The 19803-nt window shown below is 37.6% G+C and overlaps 1 protein-coding gene across 1 annotated transcript in view; it reads right to left on the bottom strand.

Annotated features, from left to right (window-relative positions):
- Positions 1 to 19803, bottom strand: part of Zfpm2 (zinc finger protein, FOG family member 2) — a 422522-nt gene that overhangs the window by 297282 nt on the left and 105437 nt on the right. The window contains exon 3 of the mRNA XM_085679019.2: positions 14188 to 14289. Coding sequence (XP_085535145.2) covers positions 14188 to 14289 — 102 coding nt within the window. The remainder of the gene's footprint in view (positions 1 to 14187; positions 14290 to 19803) is intronic.

Here is a 19803-nt window from a genome sequence, read left to right as displayed (position 1 = left end):
TGCTATAGAAGAATCTATAAAATAATTATGAACAAAAAAAAACACGGAAAAGGGAAGAAACAGTAAAATAAAAATGGAGTAATCAAATCACATAATTGTTAGATATGTATGACCAGCTTTGAAAATTACACATGTCTTAAACATAAAAGTGTGTGTGGATCTATAAAACTCATTGTTAATTAGCTGGTGTGTTACAGAAATTGCCTTAATTTATATTATTTATACTGGTATTCTAAGCTGTTTTGGCAATATTCAACATATATTCATGAAAATAGTATAATCTTATGAGGGTCTTCTCTTTTGCAATTCCACATGACTATGATGTTAGAACAGTATCTTATGACTGGAAAAAGTTTGCCACAGGTGAGAAATGACTTCACAGCTAGCCCTCTCATACCACGATTAAGATAGGAATTACTTTGGCAAAGGAATTGATATCACATTAAAATATTAAAAATTAAATGTAATAATATGAGGAAAACCCTGATAAAGTCATGACTCTTAAGCCCTCATCACCCACACTTGAGGAGAACCTTCACCCATGTCCACATCATCCTTACACAAGGAAAGATGTCTTTAACAGTGTTGTTTCCACAGTATAAGGGTACAAACAACAAGAAGCTCTCAAGTTTAAAGTATCCGTATCTGAAGGGACAGACAAAGGTACTTGAATGGTCAAATTCTTATCAGATTATTCTAATAGAAGAATTAGATTTGATCTAAATAAACAAATCCTTCCTTAAAATGTTACCAACTTCTTGAGAAATGTTGGTAGTTTTTGTCAAATATGTAGACCAGTATCTCATCGGCTGACATCTGTTTTGTGTCTCTCTCAAGCCTACACTTACTAAATCTTGAAACAGCATTGTATCGGAAACATCAAGCGCCTCATTGAGAGAGTTGACATCATTCTCTCCGTGCGCATCCAGGCACAACCCGGGACTCGCCGTAGAAACATCGGCAAACATCTGGCAGGCTATGTCACTGTACAGTTGAAATGTTAATGAAGATATAAGATATAAATGTATAATCTTTATTAATCTCACTTTAAAGAACGTTGGCATTGTATGTTAAGCATGACAAAATGGTATAAAATTTTATGTTGCATAGTGAGTGACAGAAACATCCTACAGGTGTGAATATGTTATGTTTCTCATACACATCGACAGTGATATGTGTAGCTACACACACAGTGCTGATGTGTTTGTCTGAAACATTTGTAGTTTTGTTATTTTAGAACTAATTTCAATTGTTTTATAATGCCGCATCATGTCTAGGGACATAGTAAATCAAACAAATCCTCTTTTCTCTTAATAAGTGGGTATGGAACGTGTTCGAAAAGGGGTGGGGGATCAGGAATGGAAAGTGGATCATTTGTGGTCCTTCCTGCTGCCATCTCTGAGGCAGGGCAGTGGCTGGCTTTCCTCGCTACTTCAGCAGAAGGGTTCACCACAGACTGATTTTCTGAGCAGTCTCAAACACACACAGCCCCGATCTGTTTGCAAAAGTGGCTCTAGAGGAAGAAATTTTCTCCTCACTTTCCTCCCCCATCTTCCCTCCCTCACAGTTGAGGCTTTCAATCCAAGCAGACAGGGACAGATCACAGACATTGTTTGCCCAGGCTGACCAATCTCTGAGGCGGGCTTTTTTCCCTTCAAGACACTCCTGTTAACAGCTTGAGGGCCTTCAATCAGCACGGCTTTGATCTCTGCTGGAACTATAATTATTTAACATTGTTACATGGATTTCTATAATCCACCCCACCATTAAATCCTTTTTTAACCCTCATCTTCGGAGGCCTAATCTGCATCTGAACACCAAATTTGTCTTCTCCGCTGGCCTCATCAGGAGCCTGAATTCTCCCAAGTCTTGACTGGTGGTTTCTCTTCTCCCTTCCCCTCTAATGAAATTATTTTCTTACAAATTGAAATCTGCAAAAATGTTATATGTGTTTTCTATACTTTTGAGAGCTCTATTGAGCTTAATACCAGTATCACACATTATTCCTTTAACACCCCCACCCAATTCTGTGGAATTCATTTTCATAAGTGGAACTTATATTAAAACAGCGATAAGCATATATTTTATTTTCTCAAAGGATTTTCTATAAAAATATCCCAAATAGAAAGTAGTAAATGCAGAAAGGTGGGAGAATTTAGCAACAGTTTGCACTTTTAAAATTTCCTCTTTTGAATAAGGCATAAAACTAAAAGATATGGACCCCCCCCCATGAGAGCAAATTCTGTGGAAACAATTGTTAAGAACACCCTAAAGAGGTCTGGGGAAGATAAATCCCAAAAGAAAGAAGAGGAAAGAGAAATAGGAAGGTAATTGTGAAAATCCAGGAGGGCCTCCACCAATAAAAAAGAAACAGTAAGAGCTCACTGGGAAGAGCCGAGGGTTCCACACTTTGCTAATCCTCGCCTGCACCTGTGCAGACATGGCAAAATTCAGGACAATCAACTAGCTTAAAAATGGCTGTCCTGCCATGTGTTGGGGGGGCTTAGTTCCTGGAGAATTTAAGCACAGATGCTGAGAAGTAAATGCAGAAATCTAATAAGAAAATGAGGAGAACGTGAGATGTGCTCATTTCCATAGTTTTCTTGATAGAAAAAGAAAACCGAAAATAATCATTTAAAATAATTTGCTCTGTGTGTGTGTGAGTGTGTGTGTGTGTGTGTGAGTGTGTGTGTGTGTGTGTGTGTGTGTGTGTGTGTGTATTCGTCTGTCTGTTTATCACACACATGTAGGTGCTCTGGAGGTCAAAAGAATTTTGAGAACCTTTGGAATCAGAGTTACAGGTGGTTGCCGGCTCTCTGATGTGAGCTCTGGGAACCGAACCTCAGTCCTCTGCAAGAGTAGCAAGGAATCTTAACGGCTTGTGCCATGTTTCATGTCCCTAAAGTAATCTTTAAAAAGTCAGAAACTTCCCATCAGTTTCCTTCATCAAGAAGGGACTCAAGATCTCCTAGCTGACATGGGACCCTTCGCTGTACTTAAACACGAAGACTGAAAGGAAGAATCTCGGGAGTGCATTGTCAGTTCCATCCATGCCGTGAGCAGACCTGACAGACACAAGCCCAAAGAAGGAAGCTTGTCTCTCTGCCTTGTTCCAGAGTGATCAGGCCATGGTGGAATGACCACATGGACTTGGCTATAGCGTCATGGCGGAGGGAGCACTGGTAAGATGGGTGACTATTGCACACAGGGAGCAGAGTGGAGTTGGGACAGGCACAGGCCAGGGCACAATGTCACCCAAGGACACAGCTCAAGGGACCTGTCAACCAGGTGTGGCCTTCCACATGGCAACACTCACTGGGCCAGAAGCCTCTTGGTCTACCTGTCTCCGGAACTGTTCCCATGGACACACAAAGGTATGCCTGACCAATCACCTAGATGTTTCTCAGTCACGCCAAGATGGAACCCTTGATGTAGCATCACAAGAATTCAGATACTTATTTAGTTGCCTGTTAGCTTGCTCACAAATACATGGATGAACTTTCTGTTGTGAGTTAAAGTCAACTGTTCCTTTAATACTGTCTTTAGAGGAATATTATGGCTGCTATTACGACAAGATCAATAAAAATAAATATACATACTTTTAAAGAAGAGTTTATTTTAATTTGTAAAACATAGTTAGCAATCATATTGAATAATTAATAATGAATACAAAGACATCTTTGAAAAGAAAGCTGGTAGTTTTCTTTTCAGTAAATTTGAACAACTATTAAAGACGCTAGCTTTGCCACACATATAACAAGACAACCCTCGCCTCTCTTATATTCTCTACTATGTTTCCCTTCATCTACTTTAATGATTTTTATTTCATTTTATATTTCGTATTTACTAAGTCATCACAAATCCATTGTGCAACAAGGCTGAATGTAAACAGAAAATGACTGAATTGTTTTCACCTAAAATTTTGTAGATTTTTAAACTTCTCTGAAATGCTGGAGTAAATTCTTTCTTATTCTAATCAAGAAAGTTAAGACCCTAATTTTCAGAACAAAACAGACATAAGTGGGCTCATTATTTCCCTGGCATTCAATATTTAAAGACAGCAAATGGAGAAGATGAAGATTCAGGATGAATTTAGACAGAAAAAATATCTAGGGATAAGAATGAAGATGGTGATCATTATTTCTCTGTAATCACATCACTTGGACAGCATCTGCTCTGTGAGACACATTTCTCAGTTGTTGCTGCTGAGTATACAGTCCTACAGAGCAAGGATGTGGCTCCGCCATTCTGGAGATGAGAAAGTTTATGGGAAAATTGGTTATCTAACTCATTGATAGGAAGTTTCCAGAAAAAGACAAATCTCACATCTCAAAATAGGAAATGAATGAATAGGGATTAATAAATTAAAAGTAGATATTAGCAGTGACTGTGAAACTTGAGAAATATAATTTTAAAAAAAAGCCCACACTAAGTTGTCCACTTTAAGTACTATAAACTAGATAAGCAGGGAATCACACCTATAAGCCCAGTATTTAGAAGGTTGATTGAGGAATATTGTGATTTCAAGTCTGGTGAGTTTGAGTACAACAAGAGAGAAACCCTGTCTCCAAACTAAATAAATAAAAACTAATAAAACTAAATGAAGTGTAATGATTAATGTTGTTGATGATCTCATATCTAGACATGCTGTGGGGCAGGCCACCAAGTGCATCTATGGGGAATGATGTAGATGGTGGGCATGCGTGCCTGGGAGGGATTGCTTGGAATGTGTTCCCTGACATGGGAAAACCTATTTTAACTGTGCGCAGGGAAGCAAGACTCAATAAAATGTAAGGAGTGGTCTGAGTAGTAACACACATCACTTCTTGATTCTGGATTGTGGATGGGATGCAGCCAGCTAACTCCAACTCCTTGACTTCCCTGCCATAAAGGGCTCTACTTAAAACTGTGACATAAGACAAGTCATTCCCTCCTTGCATTGCTTTTGTTGGAGTCTTTTATCACAGGACCAAAAAAAAAAAAACTGAGATAAGATGAAGACAGTCACACACACACACACACACAGACACACAGGCACACGTGAACATATACATACACTCTTACATAGGCAAATAAGTCTCTTCCATTCTTCTCCATAGCTCAGGGGTTCCAAGACTTCGACAAATTGCCTAATTTAATTAAATACCTTGTTTAGGGGCTATGTGATCTTCACCAAGGAGATGCTCCTAGGTCTCATCCTCAGTGGTCCAGGAGAGAACAACAACACAAGAAATATTGGGTATCACATCTACTTCTGCCACTTTGTTGCTTCTTTTTAAAAGTGAAGAATTAGTAAAATTCAGAAGGATGTGTTAACTCACAGCCTCATATTTTCATATTTAATATAATGTAAATATTTCATATTTACTTATGAAATATGCTAAAGTGTTCGATATATATTATTTAGGGATTGCTAGTGAGAAATGGTAGACTAAGGCTATGTGAGCTCATAGAGTAAGTCCCTCACACTTTCAGAAAGAATACTCCCATTCTATGAAAAATCAATTATTATTAATTTTAATTGTATGGCAATTAATTATTGCCAAACAATTCTAATTATAGTTTTACATGAATGAATAATTTGTACTCTTTCAAAAGTATCTAATATAAGCAATGCATCTTTTTCCTGCATTATACATCATTTATGACAATGTAAAAAGCTGCTATGAAAGAAATACAATTATTTTTATATTTAAGGAAAGATGTAGATTAAACCATTATCTTTCATATCTTGAAATAGTTAAAACTTTGTTTTTGGTAAAAATGCAAAAAACAACTTTTTTTAGAGAATAAATATGGTCCATTTTGTTCATATAACAATGAAAAACATTGCTTAAACTTAGCTGTGTGAAAGAAACACACACAGTCACATTTACATATGCAGATTTGCCTCTAACCTGCTCCTCTGCATAACTCTGACACCCCTTATGACCAGTGACAAAGGGCTCCCCAACACAGTGTGTAGCTACTTCCTTGCTACTGCCTGTCTTAGATTTTCTAATATAAGGCGCACTTAACTGATCACTGCTATAACAAGTAAACAAATATTTGTTCTCTTCAGTTATGGTATTAGAAATGATGGGCTATGATTTTTCAAATATTTTATTTACTATCCTATTAAGTAACTGTTGCTTTAATCACATTACTGTAATTATTGTTCAGGAGCCCAGTTCCTTCTTTTTATTCAATTTACAGGGTAATATAAAATATCCTAGAGTGAAGACTATGATAACTTTCTAGAGTAACCTCTGTTTAAAGGGAAAACAGTGGGAAGATGACACAGGAAGGAAAAGACTATGAAGACAGAATATACCTCTTGCTTTATTTTCTTTCCTTTTAACTTGCTTTTCTCCCTCTCTTGTTTGGACATGAAAGTATACCTAAAATATACAGCTACACAACGCAGTTTATTTAAAAAAAACACCTCCTACACATTGATGTTATCACTGTGGTTTGCAACCTACTTAATTCTGTAAGAAATAGCATGCCTCCACTCTTATTAGAATATATTTGTTTTATTATATTCAGTTCCTGTGATATACAATGTTCATAAATGTGCCAATATTATGATGATGTTAATGAGAAAAAAGAAAACAAGGGATTTTGTTAAATGTTCATTCAATCAGAAAGGTCTGCTACTTTGTACACAGGGAGTTAGTGGAAGTAACAGCCTTTGTGCTAGTACCATGAGAAAACAACAAACTTAGTTACTGGTGCCTTTACTCACATATAAACTTATGCTTGTAAGTCATTGTGTTCTTTTAGCTGTTTTCTTATACGTGACACTATGCTAACATTTAGAAATCAAAAGCACACATTATTTCATATTTAAGTCCATCTAAAATAAGACGAGTTTGCCATTGGAGTTCTGCCAAAATCTCTGGTGTCGGCAAGATCCTTACAATCCCTACAAGGGCTTCCCCTCTCTATTCCCTTCACACTTCTCTATGGAACTGCAAGAACCACCCTTGCTTTCCAATACCAGGTGTCATCGGCCTCGAACCTGAGGCTCTGATAGACAAATTAATTTCCAGGTAATACCCCAAGTTACATTTTGATTTCATCATGATTCCTTAACTGGCTTTTACCAAACCATTCCGTTTGTCTTAGTAGTTTGCAAATGGAAAGGTTTTAGCAAGCAGCCTCACGCCTACATCTGGGATCCCTATGTGGCTTAAAGATACAGTTTCCCTTCTTCACAGTCTTCATTCATCAGGCAGACTTCTAGCAAGGCTAGTCATCACTCCCTTTATAGACAGCTCTGTCTGGAGCTGACACATGACAATCACACATGTGGGAATTGTAGTTCACATTTATTTGATTTATCAATAACAATTCAAGTGGGCCCAATAAGAATGTATCACTTCCTGTGGAACCAAACGAAGGAGTCATCACTGCATGTGTCGTTGAATCAGCACCACATCTTACCATCAGCACCAATTGTCTTTTCCCACCCTTGCTCCAGAAAAAAAAAAAAAAGCTCCATTAGCGCCTTCATTATCATTGGATCATTGGTATTTGTTGGCACTTGGGGACCTGCTTCTATTTTTGTTACCATCACAACTTATACATACTTGTATGAAGAGACACCATGACAACAACAAATCTTATGAAGGATACATTTAATTGGGGCTGGCTTACAGTTTCAAAGATTGAGTCCACTATCGTCATGGCAGGACATGGTGGCATGCAGGCAGACATGGTGCTGGAAGGAGTTCTCTATCCACAGGCAACAGGAGACTGTGTACCATACTGGGAGTAACTTGAGCATATGGGATGTCAATGCCTACCCCCAGAGTGACACACTTCCTCCAACAAGGTCAAAACTGCTAATAGTGCCACTCCTGATGGGTCAAGCATTCAAACACGTGAGTCTATGGAGGCCATTCCTATAGAAACGACCACATTATTATCAATTATTTATTTCTTCAACAATCCTCTTCCTAAAGTGTCAGAGTTTGAAACTTTAGTATAGTAGTTTTGGGGAGAGAGAACTAAACTTGCAAGAACATTGATGTGTAAGTTTTAGATATGGGGTAAGACTTATACTTTAGTTAAGTAATTTCAACTGCAAAAGTAGACTAAGGAATCTATTATTGACGCAAATGCATAGAATTCAAAAGAGGAATTTGCTAACATATATTTCAAGAACTATGGTATAGTTATGAAATGAAGATTGTATCTGTTTTCCAATGGTGTCTTTTAGGGAAAGGTCTATGCAAAAAAAAAAAAAGTGCCTAAAGAAAATTAAATGTGAATTAATCACACTTTTGCTTGAATTTCTGAATTAAATTTGTATAAACAAATTAGGTGCTAGCCAAATCTAAAGTAATTCATTATCAAAATATTCTTATTTTGTATTCTCACACAGCTCTGGTAAAAATTGTGCTAAGTCAATGGTACTTTCGATGCAGTTCTTCACAGCCTCGTAAGTGTGTTTCCAAACAGTCACACAGACTATCTTTACTTTTTTCTGTTTGTTTTTAATTTATGCACGGCCTCCCTCTGTGTGAGAGTGGAAACCGAAGTGAGCTGGGAAGATGAAGAGGAAGTCACCCTACGAGCACGTGGTACTCTGCTCCACAGAGTCAGGCTTCCCTCGCTAATCCGAGATCCACTTAAGGACACCACAGAAGATTTGTTTTTACCCCCTCTTGTTTCACAGATGACTCAAAAGTCTACAGGAATTTTTGACAATATTTTTTTGAGTCCCCGCCGTATACAATTATCCCCCCACCTCTCTCTTTCTCTCTCTCTCTCTCTCTCTCTCTCTCTCTCTCTCTCTCTCTCTCCCCCTTGCCTCATTTTCATACGGACACAAAGCCTTGGGATAAAATGATGGTTCATTATAGTGGTACAGAGCTCTTATCTTCATCCGGCAAGAGTCATTTCCTTCCAAAGATTGAAATGCAAATGTGAAAATTAATGATAACTGTATTATCTGATAACAGAGATAATACCAATTCACTGTCAGCATAGCACACAGTGGCTCCACCATTTCCCCTGCTTCTCACTATATTCTTCTTACTGTCAGACTGTATCTGTGCTTAACTATGTTTCATAGGTGTCTGTTCATTTTCTTCAAATGGCATTTCCCAGATCTTATATCTACCACATTTTCCCAATCAAAAAGAAAACGAGATCAGAACTGTAATCTTCGAGCCCTTCTTTGGACTATAAGGAGGTGGGGGTTGGGGATGGGGGACCTATATCATGAAGCGGGTGCTTCTGTCTCACAGTGGTCTTTGAGTTAGCATTCCACTGGATGCAAACCAGCTCCCGACTTGTTAGGTTCATTTAGACACAAAACAGAAAAAGCCCAATCAGCATCATACGTTCAAAGTACTGAACAAAAGCATAAGAGATAACTTAGTAAGGATCTCCTAAACAATGTTTAGTCTCTGTGCAACAAGTATACACACTTAACTTTTTCTATGCAATTGTTTTTCAAAATTTATTGACACTAAAAATTTTTTTTAGCTGAATTATGTTTCAAGTCAGGTAGATGAGAACAGAGTAAACATAACTTTATGATGTTTAGTTATAGAGCAAGATCATTTTGTAAAATTAATTCCCTGTACTAATGTCTAATGAAGACTTCTATGGAAAGCATTGTAACAGCTACTGAGGCCCAATGGCCAACATGACAGGAAAATCAATATTAAGAGTGATTTATTGAGTGCTTCTGAGACACTGTGCTCCATGCTTTCCATGTAAAATCTCATTAATGAGAGAGTTATTGTTATTAGCCTGATTTGTAAGCACTAAAGCCACAGGCAGTATTAACTTGCTCTGAGCCATATTATTAGCTATAGCAAGGCCACACAAGAAATACACAGAGAAAATATTTTTGCTATACAGCTCATGACATTATCCCAAAATAACTTACCTGCGACAGCAAAAAGTTCTGATGTTTTATAATATATAATTTCAAAAGTTATTACCAAGTAATTTTTTTATTTATTAAATTGTCAATTCAGGACTGATTTTTTTGCTTAATTTTGTCAATATGATCATATAGGTTTAATAGCTAAATATCAAGAGTTATTTAACCAACAGTTGTGTCAGAAAGGCAGATAGCCATTTTGTCAAAAATATTATCTGGGTAGGTATCTATGAACACATAGTTTTAAAAACTTACACTACCATTATACATTATGGTAATATTCTTTTGTATTATGAAAGAGAAGCCAATTATTCGCTATCCGCAAGTGTGAGAAGTCAAGTTGTAAGAATGGGACCTGTCAGAGTCCTGAGTTGATGTAAGTGAGGCCTGACTGTCACCAAACTTCCCTCAGAGATGGCAACAGATTTATAGGATGCTGCTGAACCTTGCTACAAAGTTTCTAAATCCCAGTCCACAGATCAGTACTCCAGACCAGCCTTGCAAAGCAGTTCTGAAGACTTTCTTATGAAAAAGACAGAGATATAAGCAATATTTCCAAAATAAGGTCAATATTTCCACCATTGACTGGTCTAAGAGGACCGCAGTTAAAATATTTCCCTAGGGGTAACATGCAGGAGGAAGAAGGCGGCCAACACTGGATGCTCCCGAGCAAGGGGATGGAAACCCTGTGCAGGCTATCCATTTCAAAGTTCATCTTCATAAAAACATTGCTCAGCAGCTATTGTTATACCCATTTCAGAGATAAGGAAACTGAGGATTGTCTGTTTAACAAGCCAACCTACGAGGCCATAAATAGTACTATTGTCATGGTCTGTCTGACTCTGAACTATGTAAACACTTCAAACATACATAGCAGACACTATGGTCTACTTTCAAGAATAAAGGAGGTTTAATTATTGCTTTTGTGACCAGTCTATGACCAATTAAAGGAGTGAATTGGTGCCAAGAGGGTAGCATGCAGACAGAGTAGTGTACCATCCTTACATGGCTTGCTGGGGTCCTTCCCCATCAATGCATGATAAATATCCACTGAAGGATTAAACATGGCATTAAATACATAGAGATGTTGGTAAAATGAAGAGCCTGTGACATAGAAAAAATATAAAATCCATGAGGTTGACGAAAAAGAGACGCTACTTTGAAAGAGGACACACAAGGTAAGAATAGTACTTGTGAACAGGGGACTAGGAGTGAGCAGCAACCGTTGGATAGCACACGCCACAGGACGTGTCAGGATAACATCTTTCAGAGCAAGGAAAACAAAGGACCTGGAAATGAGATGTATGGAATGCTGAAATGATGAGGTAATGACTCTTACTTTGGCCTGACTAAGAGTGTGCGTCTAGCTTTCCAGACGTAAACGATTGCTGCTGCTTCCATAAGGTTTACAAACACTGAAGAGCTCCGCAGTCTGACTACTGAGGAACATGACTTCCTTTGATTGTTTAGGCTCCACTTAAAAGTTAGCAAAGGTGTGAATAGTTCTGACTTCTGAGCATTCCTTTCCTCTGAATGACAAACAAAGGATAACTTTCTTACATGGGAGGATTTGCATTTTATAGAAATAGAATCTCTCAGGCAGGGTTGATTCATTATTGAACCGAGCTGTCAAAAAAGGTTATGCCATCGTCTTCAATCAAACTCCATAAGAATAAGATAACTCCTGATCCATCTTCAATGATGTCAGTACTATGCTTCGAATTCCTTAGATAAGTTTTACATCCTCTGATTCTTTTCTATTTTTATAGAAAACTGTCCTCCTTACGATGAGTGTCAGCACTGGGAAGTAGGGGTGTGAAATTAGGAGACCTTGAAAACAACCTGACTCAGTGCTAGTGCTAGATGTCTCAAACAATGACTTGTGACAAACAGAAAACTAATGTTTAGAACCACCTAACTTTACCCCTTGGGGTCTTAGATATTCTGTGAGATTTTTAAAAACCTTTGACACATAATAGTTGCAAAACTGTAAGGAAAAACATCATTAGCGCCTTATGATTATGAGCTGCTGCAGTTTTGGAGACGTTCATAATCTTTTCTCGACTTTCCAAATGCATGAAGCTCCAAGAAACTAAGCAGTGTTCCACAGATCTCCCAGCTAGATATTGACAAGTCAAGGGGGAGCTAATCCTGACCTAGGGCATAGTTTGATATCCAGATGCACGAGCTACTGAGTTTGGAACCGTCACCAAAAGCTGCAAGTTTTTCTCTTCCACACAGGTATAAAGTGCCAGCACACGTCAGTGAGCAAAAAAAATTACCGTTACCAATGTTTAAACAATTGATATCTCAGTAGCAAAAGGTTACACAATGTCTATCTTTCTTTCATAGACTCTCCCAGTTGAATGAAATCAATGAACATGCTACTGGAAATGGAATGAACATCAAAGAGACTTTGTTGTCATGGGCTAACCTCATAATTTCAAGGAGTTTCAAAGTGACACAGTCTGGCCTACCAGAAGTAGCTATGGAGAGAAATGTGTTACTCACCTTATAATATACAGGAATGGAGTCTTATCAGCATCAAAAAGACATGTACTTTTCCATTAAAGTTTTAATATATCACTATATAAATAGTACAGAACACAGCAATGTCTAGACCAAATCCACAACATAAAAAAATATATTCAGTGAAATACGTAAGTTAATTTAAATGGAAACTAAACAGCACACCTGTAGCAGGTCCATTGACTTCATTTCACAAGCACCATTCTCTACTCAACACTTCCAATTACTATTAATGTTTCCTTGACAACAGTATCCTTTCTGCAAAAGCTTCCCAAATATGGCATTAGCTTTGCTGTGCATGCTCAGCAGCTTAGGACACTGTTGTTTTCTTATTGTCTCACAACTGGGAAGGCAAGTTGGATTCCAGAAGCGTGCCCAAAGCAGATGTGTGACTGATGTATCAAAATAGAAACACCTAAAACCCGCCCAGTCTAACCACACAGGCAAAATATTTTCTAAATACAAATATTCAATCCTATTAATAAATAACTATAAGATAAAAGATCCTGTTCTCTTTTCATGTTGTATTGAAGCTTCATAATAAAGTTGAGGTATTTCTTTAAAAAAAATACTTTCCAATTATTCTAAGGAAATTGCCCCACGTTGAGAAGTCAGAAAAAAATATACACAAGAATACAAACACCAGAAGTTTGCATTTAAATCAGTGCATTAAAATACCTTAAAACATGGTTCAATAGTATTTTAAAATATAATAAAATTGGGTGCAGGGTCTTGTATGGCATGATGCTCTAGTGTGTAGACTGCAAACATTTGTATGTATCATGAATAACATTAGAAATGGCATGATAATAATCAATATACTGCATCTTCATTTTTGTTTGCATTATATTTTCCAGCTGCTGGTTTCAGAAAATGAGCAGTGGATTTCCTCTCCTTCCCTTGCACAGCAGAGAGCGGTTTGCAAAGTCATGCAAGGGTGAAAATGGGATTGAAATATAGTGATTGTTCTTAATGAAAAAGGGTACTTACTGCTCTGGAAATTAAGGCTGAAACTATTTCAAAACTCACTTATAACCTAAAATCCTAAAAGACAATGGTCTCCATTTATAAGGACATCATAAATTGCTCAGCAATAATCAATCAGGTTATTTCCTACAGTGTTATTATAAGCAGTATATATTTATGACTTTTATTTATATTAAATTTTGATTAGCCTTTTGTTTTACCTAAAATGAACAAATACCAAACCTTTTAAGAACCAATTATATTTGACTAATAAAGGTGACAATGTTGCTAGAACATTGAATGAGAGGCGAAAAATCTATGACTTGTGACTCAATGTCTAAATAAATGCTGAGGCCCCATCTGTAACTTACAACAGAACTAAACGGAAATGACAGGTCTTTGAAGTATTATTGTTACTGTCTGATTTGCAAGCTTTTAAACTGAGTCTGATTTGAATTTGGATGTAGCTAAATGATTCTCTGTTGAAACAGCAAGCAATAGAATTGACTAACTTGATGTAAGAGTGAAAGAAGAAAAGACAGAGACTTCAAGCTGAGATGATGCTGGGTTTTAAAGTTTTCTTATTTAAATAATGATATTGACTCAAACTCCTATATTATCAGCATGCATGCGCACACACAAGTCCATGTATGATTTTAAATCCAAGTTGAATTTTTGTTTTAAGTTTTACAAGCTCTCTATATTTTTATTTTCCCACCTCCCCTTTCAATCTAAAATTTAGAGGGGAAATTGTGAGATTCTGCTAAACAGTGAAAGAGGGTGGAATGTACTATTCTCTGTCCTACCTGGGCCATCCCAGTCATCTGTGTCCACTCCAGGCTGCCCAGGTTTGTCGGAATGGTTGTCCCCATCGGATTCTGCTGGCTGCTGGGATCCTTCATCCTCAGCTGAAACACAACAACAGAGGAAGGAGAAATGACCAAAGTTCTGTGACATTGAAATCTGGTAAGGAAATGTCTTTGCCACATATTTTCTAATTCACTGGCAAAAATGTCCACAAGTAATTATTTTGAAATCTATTGTAGCTTAAAATTAAAGAAAGCTATCAATATTCGGCATTAAGTAAATGAAGTTAAGTGCTGTAAATAATGACAAACATTTGCATATACATCTCACCTTGCAGTTACTATTATTTTATAAGAAAAAATCAGATACCAACGTATAGTTTTTCTGAATACCTTGAATACAAAAAAAAAAAAGCCATAGTGGCCTTATTTCCAAATTGTAATTTTAAAAACATAATACAGAAAACCAAATTAAATATCATAGAGTAAAGTGCTTTCCTGTCTTGGGGTGAGTTTACATTATTGGGAGACTTCTATTCTTCCTGTTATGCTTCTAAAACTTGGTGCTCTTTCTCTTAAAGAGAAGTTACCAGAGCCCCAGCTAAATGATTAGCATGTGATCTAAGCTGGCGACTCCATTCATCACAACAGAAGATACTGTGAAGTTAAACTTATGCTTGGATGACTATGGTAAGTTTTCATAATTTTATGGTTTCGCTTCACAAGAAAAGTAAAAGCAAGCAGGCAAGCAAACAAACCCTGTATGTCTTGAAAAGAACTGAGATGCAGTGAAAGAGGAAACATACAACTGCATTTTAAAGCAAAAACTCTAGATTTCAGCATCTTGATTTTATAATATTATAAATACGAAGAGGCGCAGTGCAGAGACACAAACAAAAACAATATTGAAGTCATGCCTACTAGATTTTGAACCTAACAGTGCTAACATCTGAGTTTAAATGGCCTGTCTACCTTTCTTTGAAGCATCCTATAGTTACTTTCTACCTAGTCATTCAGATCTCTATTTGAACTTGAATCTCTATATAAATATAAAAATGTACTATATCTTGTAACTTTAAAGATAGACATATAAGGTATAAGTTTTAGGAAACCATTAGTATCCTTGCCCCTCCCCTCATTTGTAAATTCAATATAGAAATTAATTCTAAAACCTGGAATAAAGGTAAGGAGAATGAGAAAAGCCAAAATCCATTCTTTAAGAAATAAAAAAAAAGTCACTCATTTTGAATTCAGTACAACAAAGCTGCTTTGGTTGATGATACAGAATAAAGCATACCTTTCATAACACTATAAACCTCATGAAACTCTTTAGAAACTGAGTGGCTTTTAGTATGATCAGAAAGAACATTGATGAACGTATCCATCCTTTCCAGAAGGTACGTATTGGGCATCTCCTGTGATTAAGGAGCTACTATAGGCTCAGTGGGCTTTGTGCAGAAAGTGAGTTCTTTATTGACTGTAGAAGTCATCACGGAGAGCGCATTCTCAAATGAGAGTGTGGCATGAGGCCACAGAGACACAAGAACGGCACAGAGGCTCAATAATAGGGTGGTGTCCCAATCTTCTACACTCTACTTGCAGGCTGCATCTAAGAGCATAAACAAATCAACCAATTATCTTCTGGAGATCAAAGGAGATGCTCTGCTCTCAATGTTCAGGGCCAGAGAAGGCTTTCTCTCATTCTGTGTATACAAGCAGACTTGATGATGTCTAAATACTGGTAGCCTTGCACTAAGCAACTGGCTTTCAGCCAGCCTGGATTCCTACCTGTTCCCTCCCCTTCAAGTTACCCCCATAGAGACAAAAAGAGATTCAGTTTTTGTAAGCAGGAGGCTTGCATCATCTGCCTTGATAGATTAGGCCAAGGCCATTCCTTTTATCCAATTTCCAGCACCATTTCCTGCCTATGAGTAAACACTGAACTAATGCCATACACTAAGCAGGCTGGTGTAACCAGAATCCTGTTAGCTAGGACAGAGAAACTTAGAATCTCCCATGAGCTGGATCTTTCCTACTTGACCTTTCTTGCTCGACTCGCTTGGCATTCCTTTCTTTGTCCCCTACTTCGTGAGATGCAGAGCTCACTTCTGTGAACTTCCTTATCTTCTGCCTTCTGGCTGCAATCATCCAGAGCAAGCAGGGACAGCAGATTGGAGGACAGAGTGCAGAAGGAGAGAAAGGCCAGGTGCTTGTCCGGCAAAGATCCCCTTTTTCGTTGATAGTCTCCAACTGCTACAGAGACTACCCTTCTGCTCCGGCTCAGTGTTCTCCCCATATCCCCGCATCAGCATCCTCTCCAGTGCCTCTCAGGACAGAAGAACTTAAATTCTTTCTGACCATTTGAGGACCAAATCATTAAAATAATGCCTTTTAAGTTGCAGACACTGTCTTGGCCTTTAAGAACATAAAAAACTATGGCTTTCCTACATTATGGCATTTGTGTCTTAAAGATACATGACTGGAAACTACTGAAAAGGGAGCTGTCTCCACAAAGCAGGCCACAGAGGACATATCATAACACTAGACAAAAGGCAAGCGTGAACTTTGCAAGAGGTCAAACTAGGATATGTAGTGATCTGAGAGTGGGTTTGGGGGTGCTGGAAGGCACTGATGGGAAGTTTTTAGGCTGTGTCTTCTCTGTGGTTGTTACGTGAAGAAGTCATTCCTCATTAAGCACAGGACAAACTCACCTGAGATCACCTCACCAGTGTCTAGGAGTGTCTAAGAAATGCTGGGATGACAGAACACGTCAGCAGGTATTTGGTATCCATGTTATTAAATGGCTCAAAATGAAACATTTTAATTTAGCTGATTAAGGGCTTGAGTGAGTTTATAATTTCAAATATCCAAGTTCTTTCGCTAAATGCCACTTAGCTGCCCAATCAAGACTGCAATGCTTCCATTTCGTTTGCCCCAACATCTGGAGCAAGGCTAAATATTGATGACTCTGATTTGAGCCATTGTTAAAATAGCTAATTATGCACAAATATAACTGTTTTATTTTGCATCTATCTGGAGATGTTTAATAAACGGGGGAAGTCTACTACATATCTCACTACAAGAATTAAATCTGAGATGGAATAATAGGTTAAAATCACAAGGCTTTAGTCATTTTTATGTTTTCTAAAATAAGAAACACAGAATAGAGAAACTGACTCATCTGCAATGATACATATGAATATAGAAAATAAAATAGGTCAGTGCTTATTTTATATTGGTTTACACACTTTCCAGAAGCCAAATGTTGAAGTCAGAACTATTAGCAAGGTGCAAATCTTCTCCTAAGGTCAGTTTCCAACCTGAACCTCAACAGGGCCACCACATCTTGAACCCTGCTCCACGCTGTGTACTTAGCTAAGAGCTGCATTAACGTTGTCTTATCAGCCCTGTCAGGAATTAGTGTTCTGATACTTCAGAAAAACAAACTAAGGGAGAGAAGTGAGGGGACTCCCCGACACAGAAAGCATCAGGGACAAGATTAGATTCCATGTTTTCCTGACTCCAAAGGCCATACTTTAACATCTAAGAATATAATCCTGATGCTCCAGGTGTAGCTCGGAAGTGGAGGATGTGTTCAGTACAGGTGAGGTCCTGGGTCTGATCCGTACCACCAGAAAGGAGCAACAAAGGATCCGGCAGACATCGTCTACATGGCAAGCCACAAAGACGGCAAGATATGGTCTGAGAGTCACTTTCTCTTCCTCACATTAAGTCCCCATTTATTCATTATGCTTATACACTAAGATGAAAGGTTTAATGGACTTAATCTTTTTAATCATTACTTTTTAAGATTTCCTATTTTACTTGGCACTTAATAAAATCAACTACACATAGATGGTTGATCAATAACCATTGCTCACTGACCAGTTAGGAAATTAGATTTTTGTCTCATTCTTTTTGCCATAACCTACTGCAATATCATTACATTTGCTAATTAATTGCTTTCAGCACATTATTTCTATTTAATAACTAAAATATGTCACATTTTTCAACTTTTGGACCTTTCATCTTCTAACTTTATCTCAGGAAACTAGTTCTCATTTTTATGGTAATGTTTTTTACCTAATTCATTTCTAATCTTTTTACTAATGAAAAATGAAATGATTAAAAATAATTTAATCAAATATGAAATCTCTGAAGTATTCTTAAGAAACACCATTTTTAAACTCATAATGGACACTTGCTTCTTTCGTTTCAGTATTTTATTCTCATAGAAAATTTATAAATAGAATTTTATTTTGATATTAACCCAACTCCAGCTTCTTCTTGACTTGAATGGAACTCACCTCACTGCCTGTCTTTTTTTTTTTCTTAGTCCATTTTTGATTCTCCTATGTTTGAAATCAGGGCTATGGAATAGCGTAGGACAAATGTCATGAATAATTACTAGCCAAGATAATATGACAGGTCTGCCAGCTGCTCCAAAAGCTGTAGTGGTCGGAAAAGGAAAGCCGTAGAGAAAAAAGAGAGAGAAAGAGAGAGACAGAGGAGCTGGGCGAGGGTTTGACATCCTCTCATTTGCTCTCTGAATTCTTTATTCACACACCTCTGAATAGACAGCTCAGTGTATTTCCAGCAAAGCACAAACATACTTAATGCGGGAGCTGTGATATCTATCCTGAGAGTAATTCATAAAAGAATGAAACTGAATAAATGCCAAGCAGTTGAAAAAAAATCTGTAATATTTCTAAAATTATGACTATGGAGTTAATGGTTTTCTACTTCAAGATTAAACGCCTTTGTTGCTCTTTTAAAAGATATAAGTGTATTGAGAGCCCTTCCATTTTTCTTAGTCTAGTTTTCCAAATCAATGCAAGCCCTATGGGGGGAAATTGAAGGTGTTATTGAGAAATGTAACGCACAAACATAAATGACTTGGAGAAATATAGTCTTTGAGCATGTGAAGCAGCGCCTTTAAAGACCATATTAGGTATTGTTGACAAGGTGGTGAAGGCAGTGGTCCTCTTCGCCAAGCAAAAATAATTTCAAAAATGCAAACAAACACCTTTTCAGTCAAAGTTTAACGCTGCTGTCGGAATTAAAGACTTGCCGCGTTCTGAGACCGTCACTTTCCCAGCACACAACAGCGGCAGTGTCTGAGAGCAGTCATGCAGGCAGTCAGCCTTTCTCGACCCTGCTCTTTTAATCCATGTAGTTCCTGTCAATATTAACCTCTTATAGAAATTCTTGTACAATATAACTATTGAACTTTCCTGACTAGGAGTGTCGCCGGAGCTCCGAGCCATCCCTAGAATGTATTTTTGCAATCAGCTAAATCATCAAAGTGTTTTTTAACAATGAGCAGTTCAGAAGTGACAGATCTACTTTCTTGTTCACAACTGCTTATCAGAGGAGAGATACCACATATGTTTTCCAGGTGCTTCCTATAGTTAGGATACCTTCAGAGAAGCCGCTCGTGAAAGATAAGGTCATAAAAGAGATGAAAAATGTGTGAGCTTCATACACTTATGGTTTTATCATCAGACAAGATAGCTTTGGTGAAAAGACTGTAGGAGTCAAAAACAGAAAACTGCAGCTCACGCTGAAGGACGAGGATGTTAAAGTTTCGCGCTGAGTTTGGGCTTGCCTAATAGT

The sequence above is a fragment of the Myodes glareolus genome, chromosome 19 (genome assembly GCF_982192425.1).
Source record: "Myodes glareolus chromosome 19, mMyoGla1.1, whole genome shotgun sequence".
In the NCBI taxonomy this organism is placed as follows: Eukaryota; Metazoa; Chordata; class Mammalia; order Rodentia; family Cricetidae; genus Myodes; species Myodes glareolus.
This window is presented reverse-complemented; position numbering and strand designations above follow the sequence as displayed.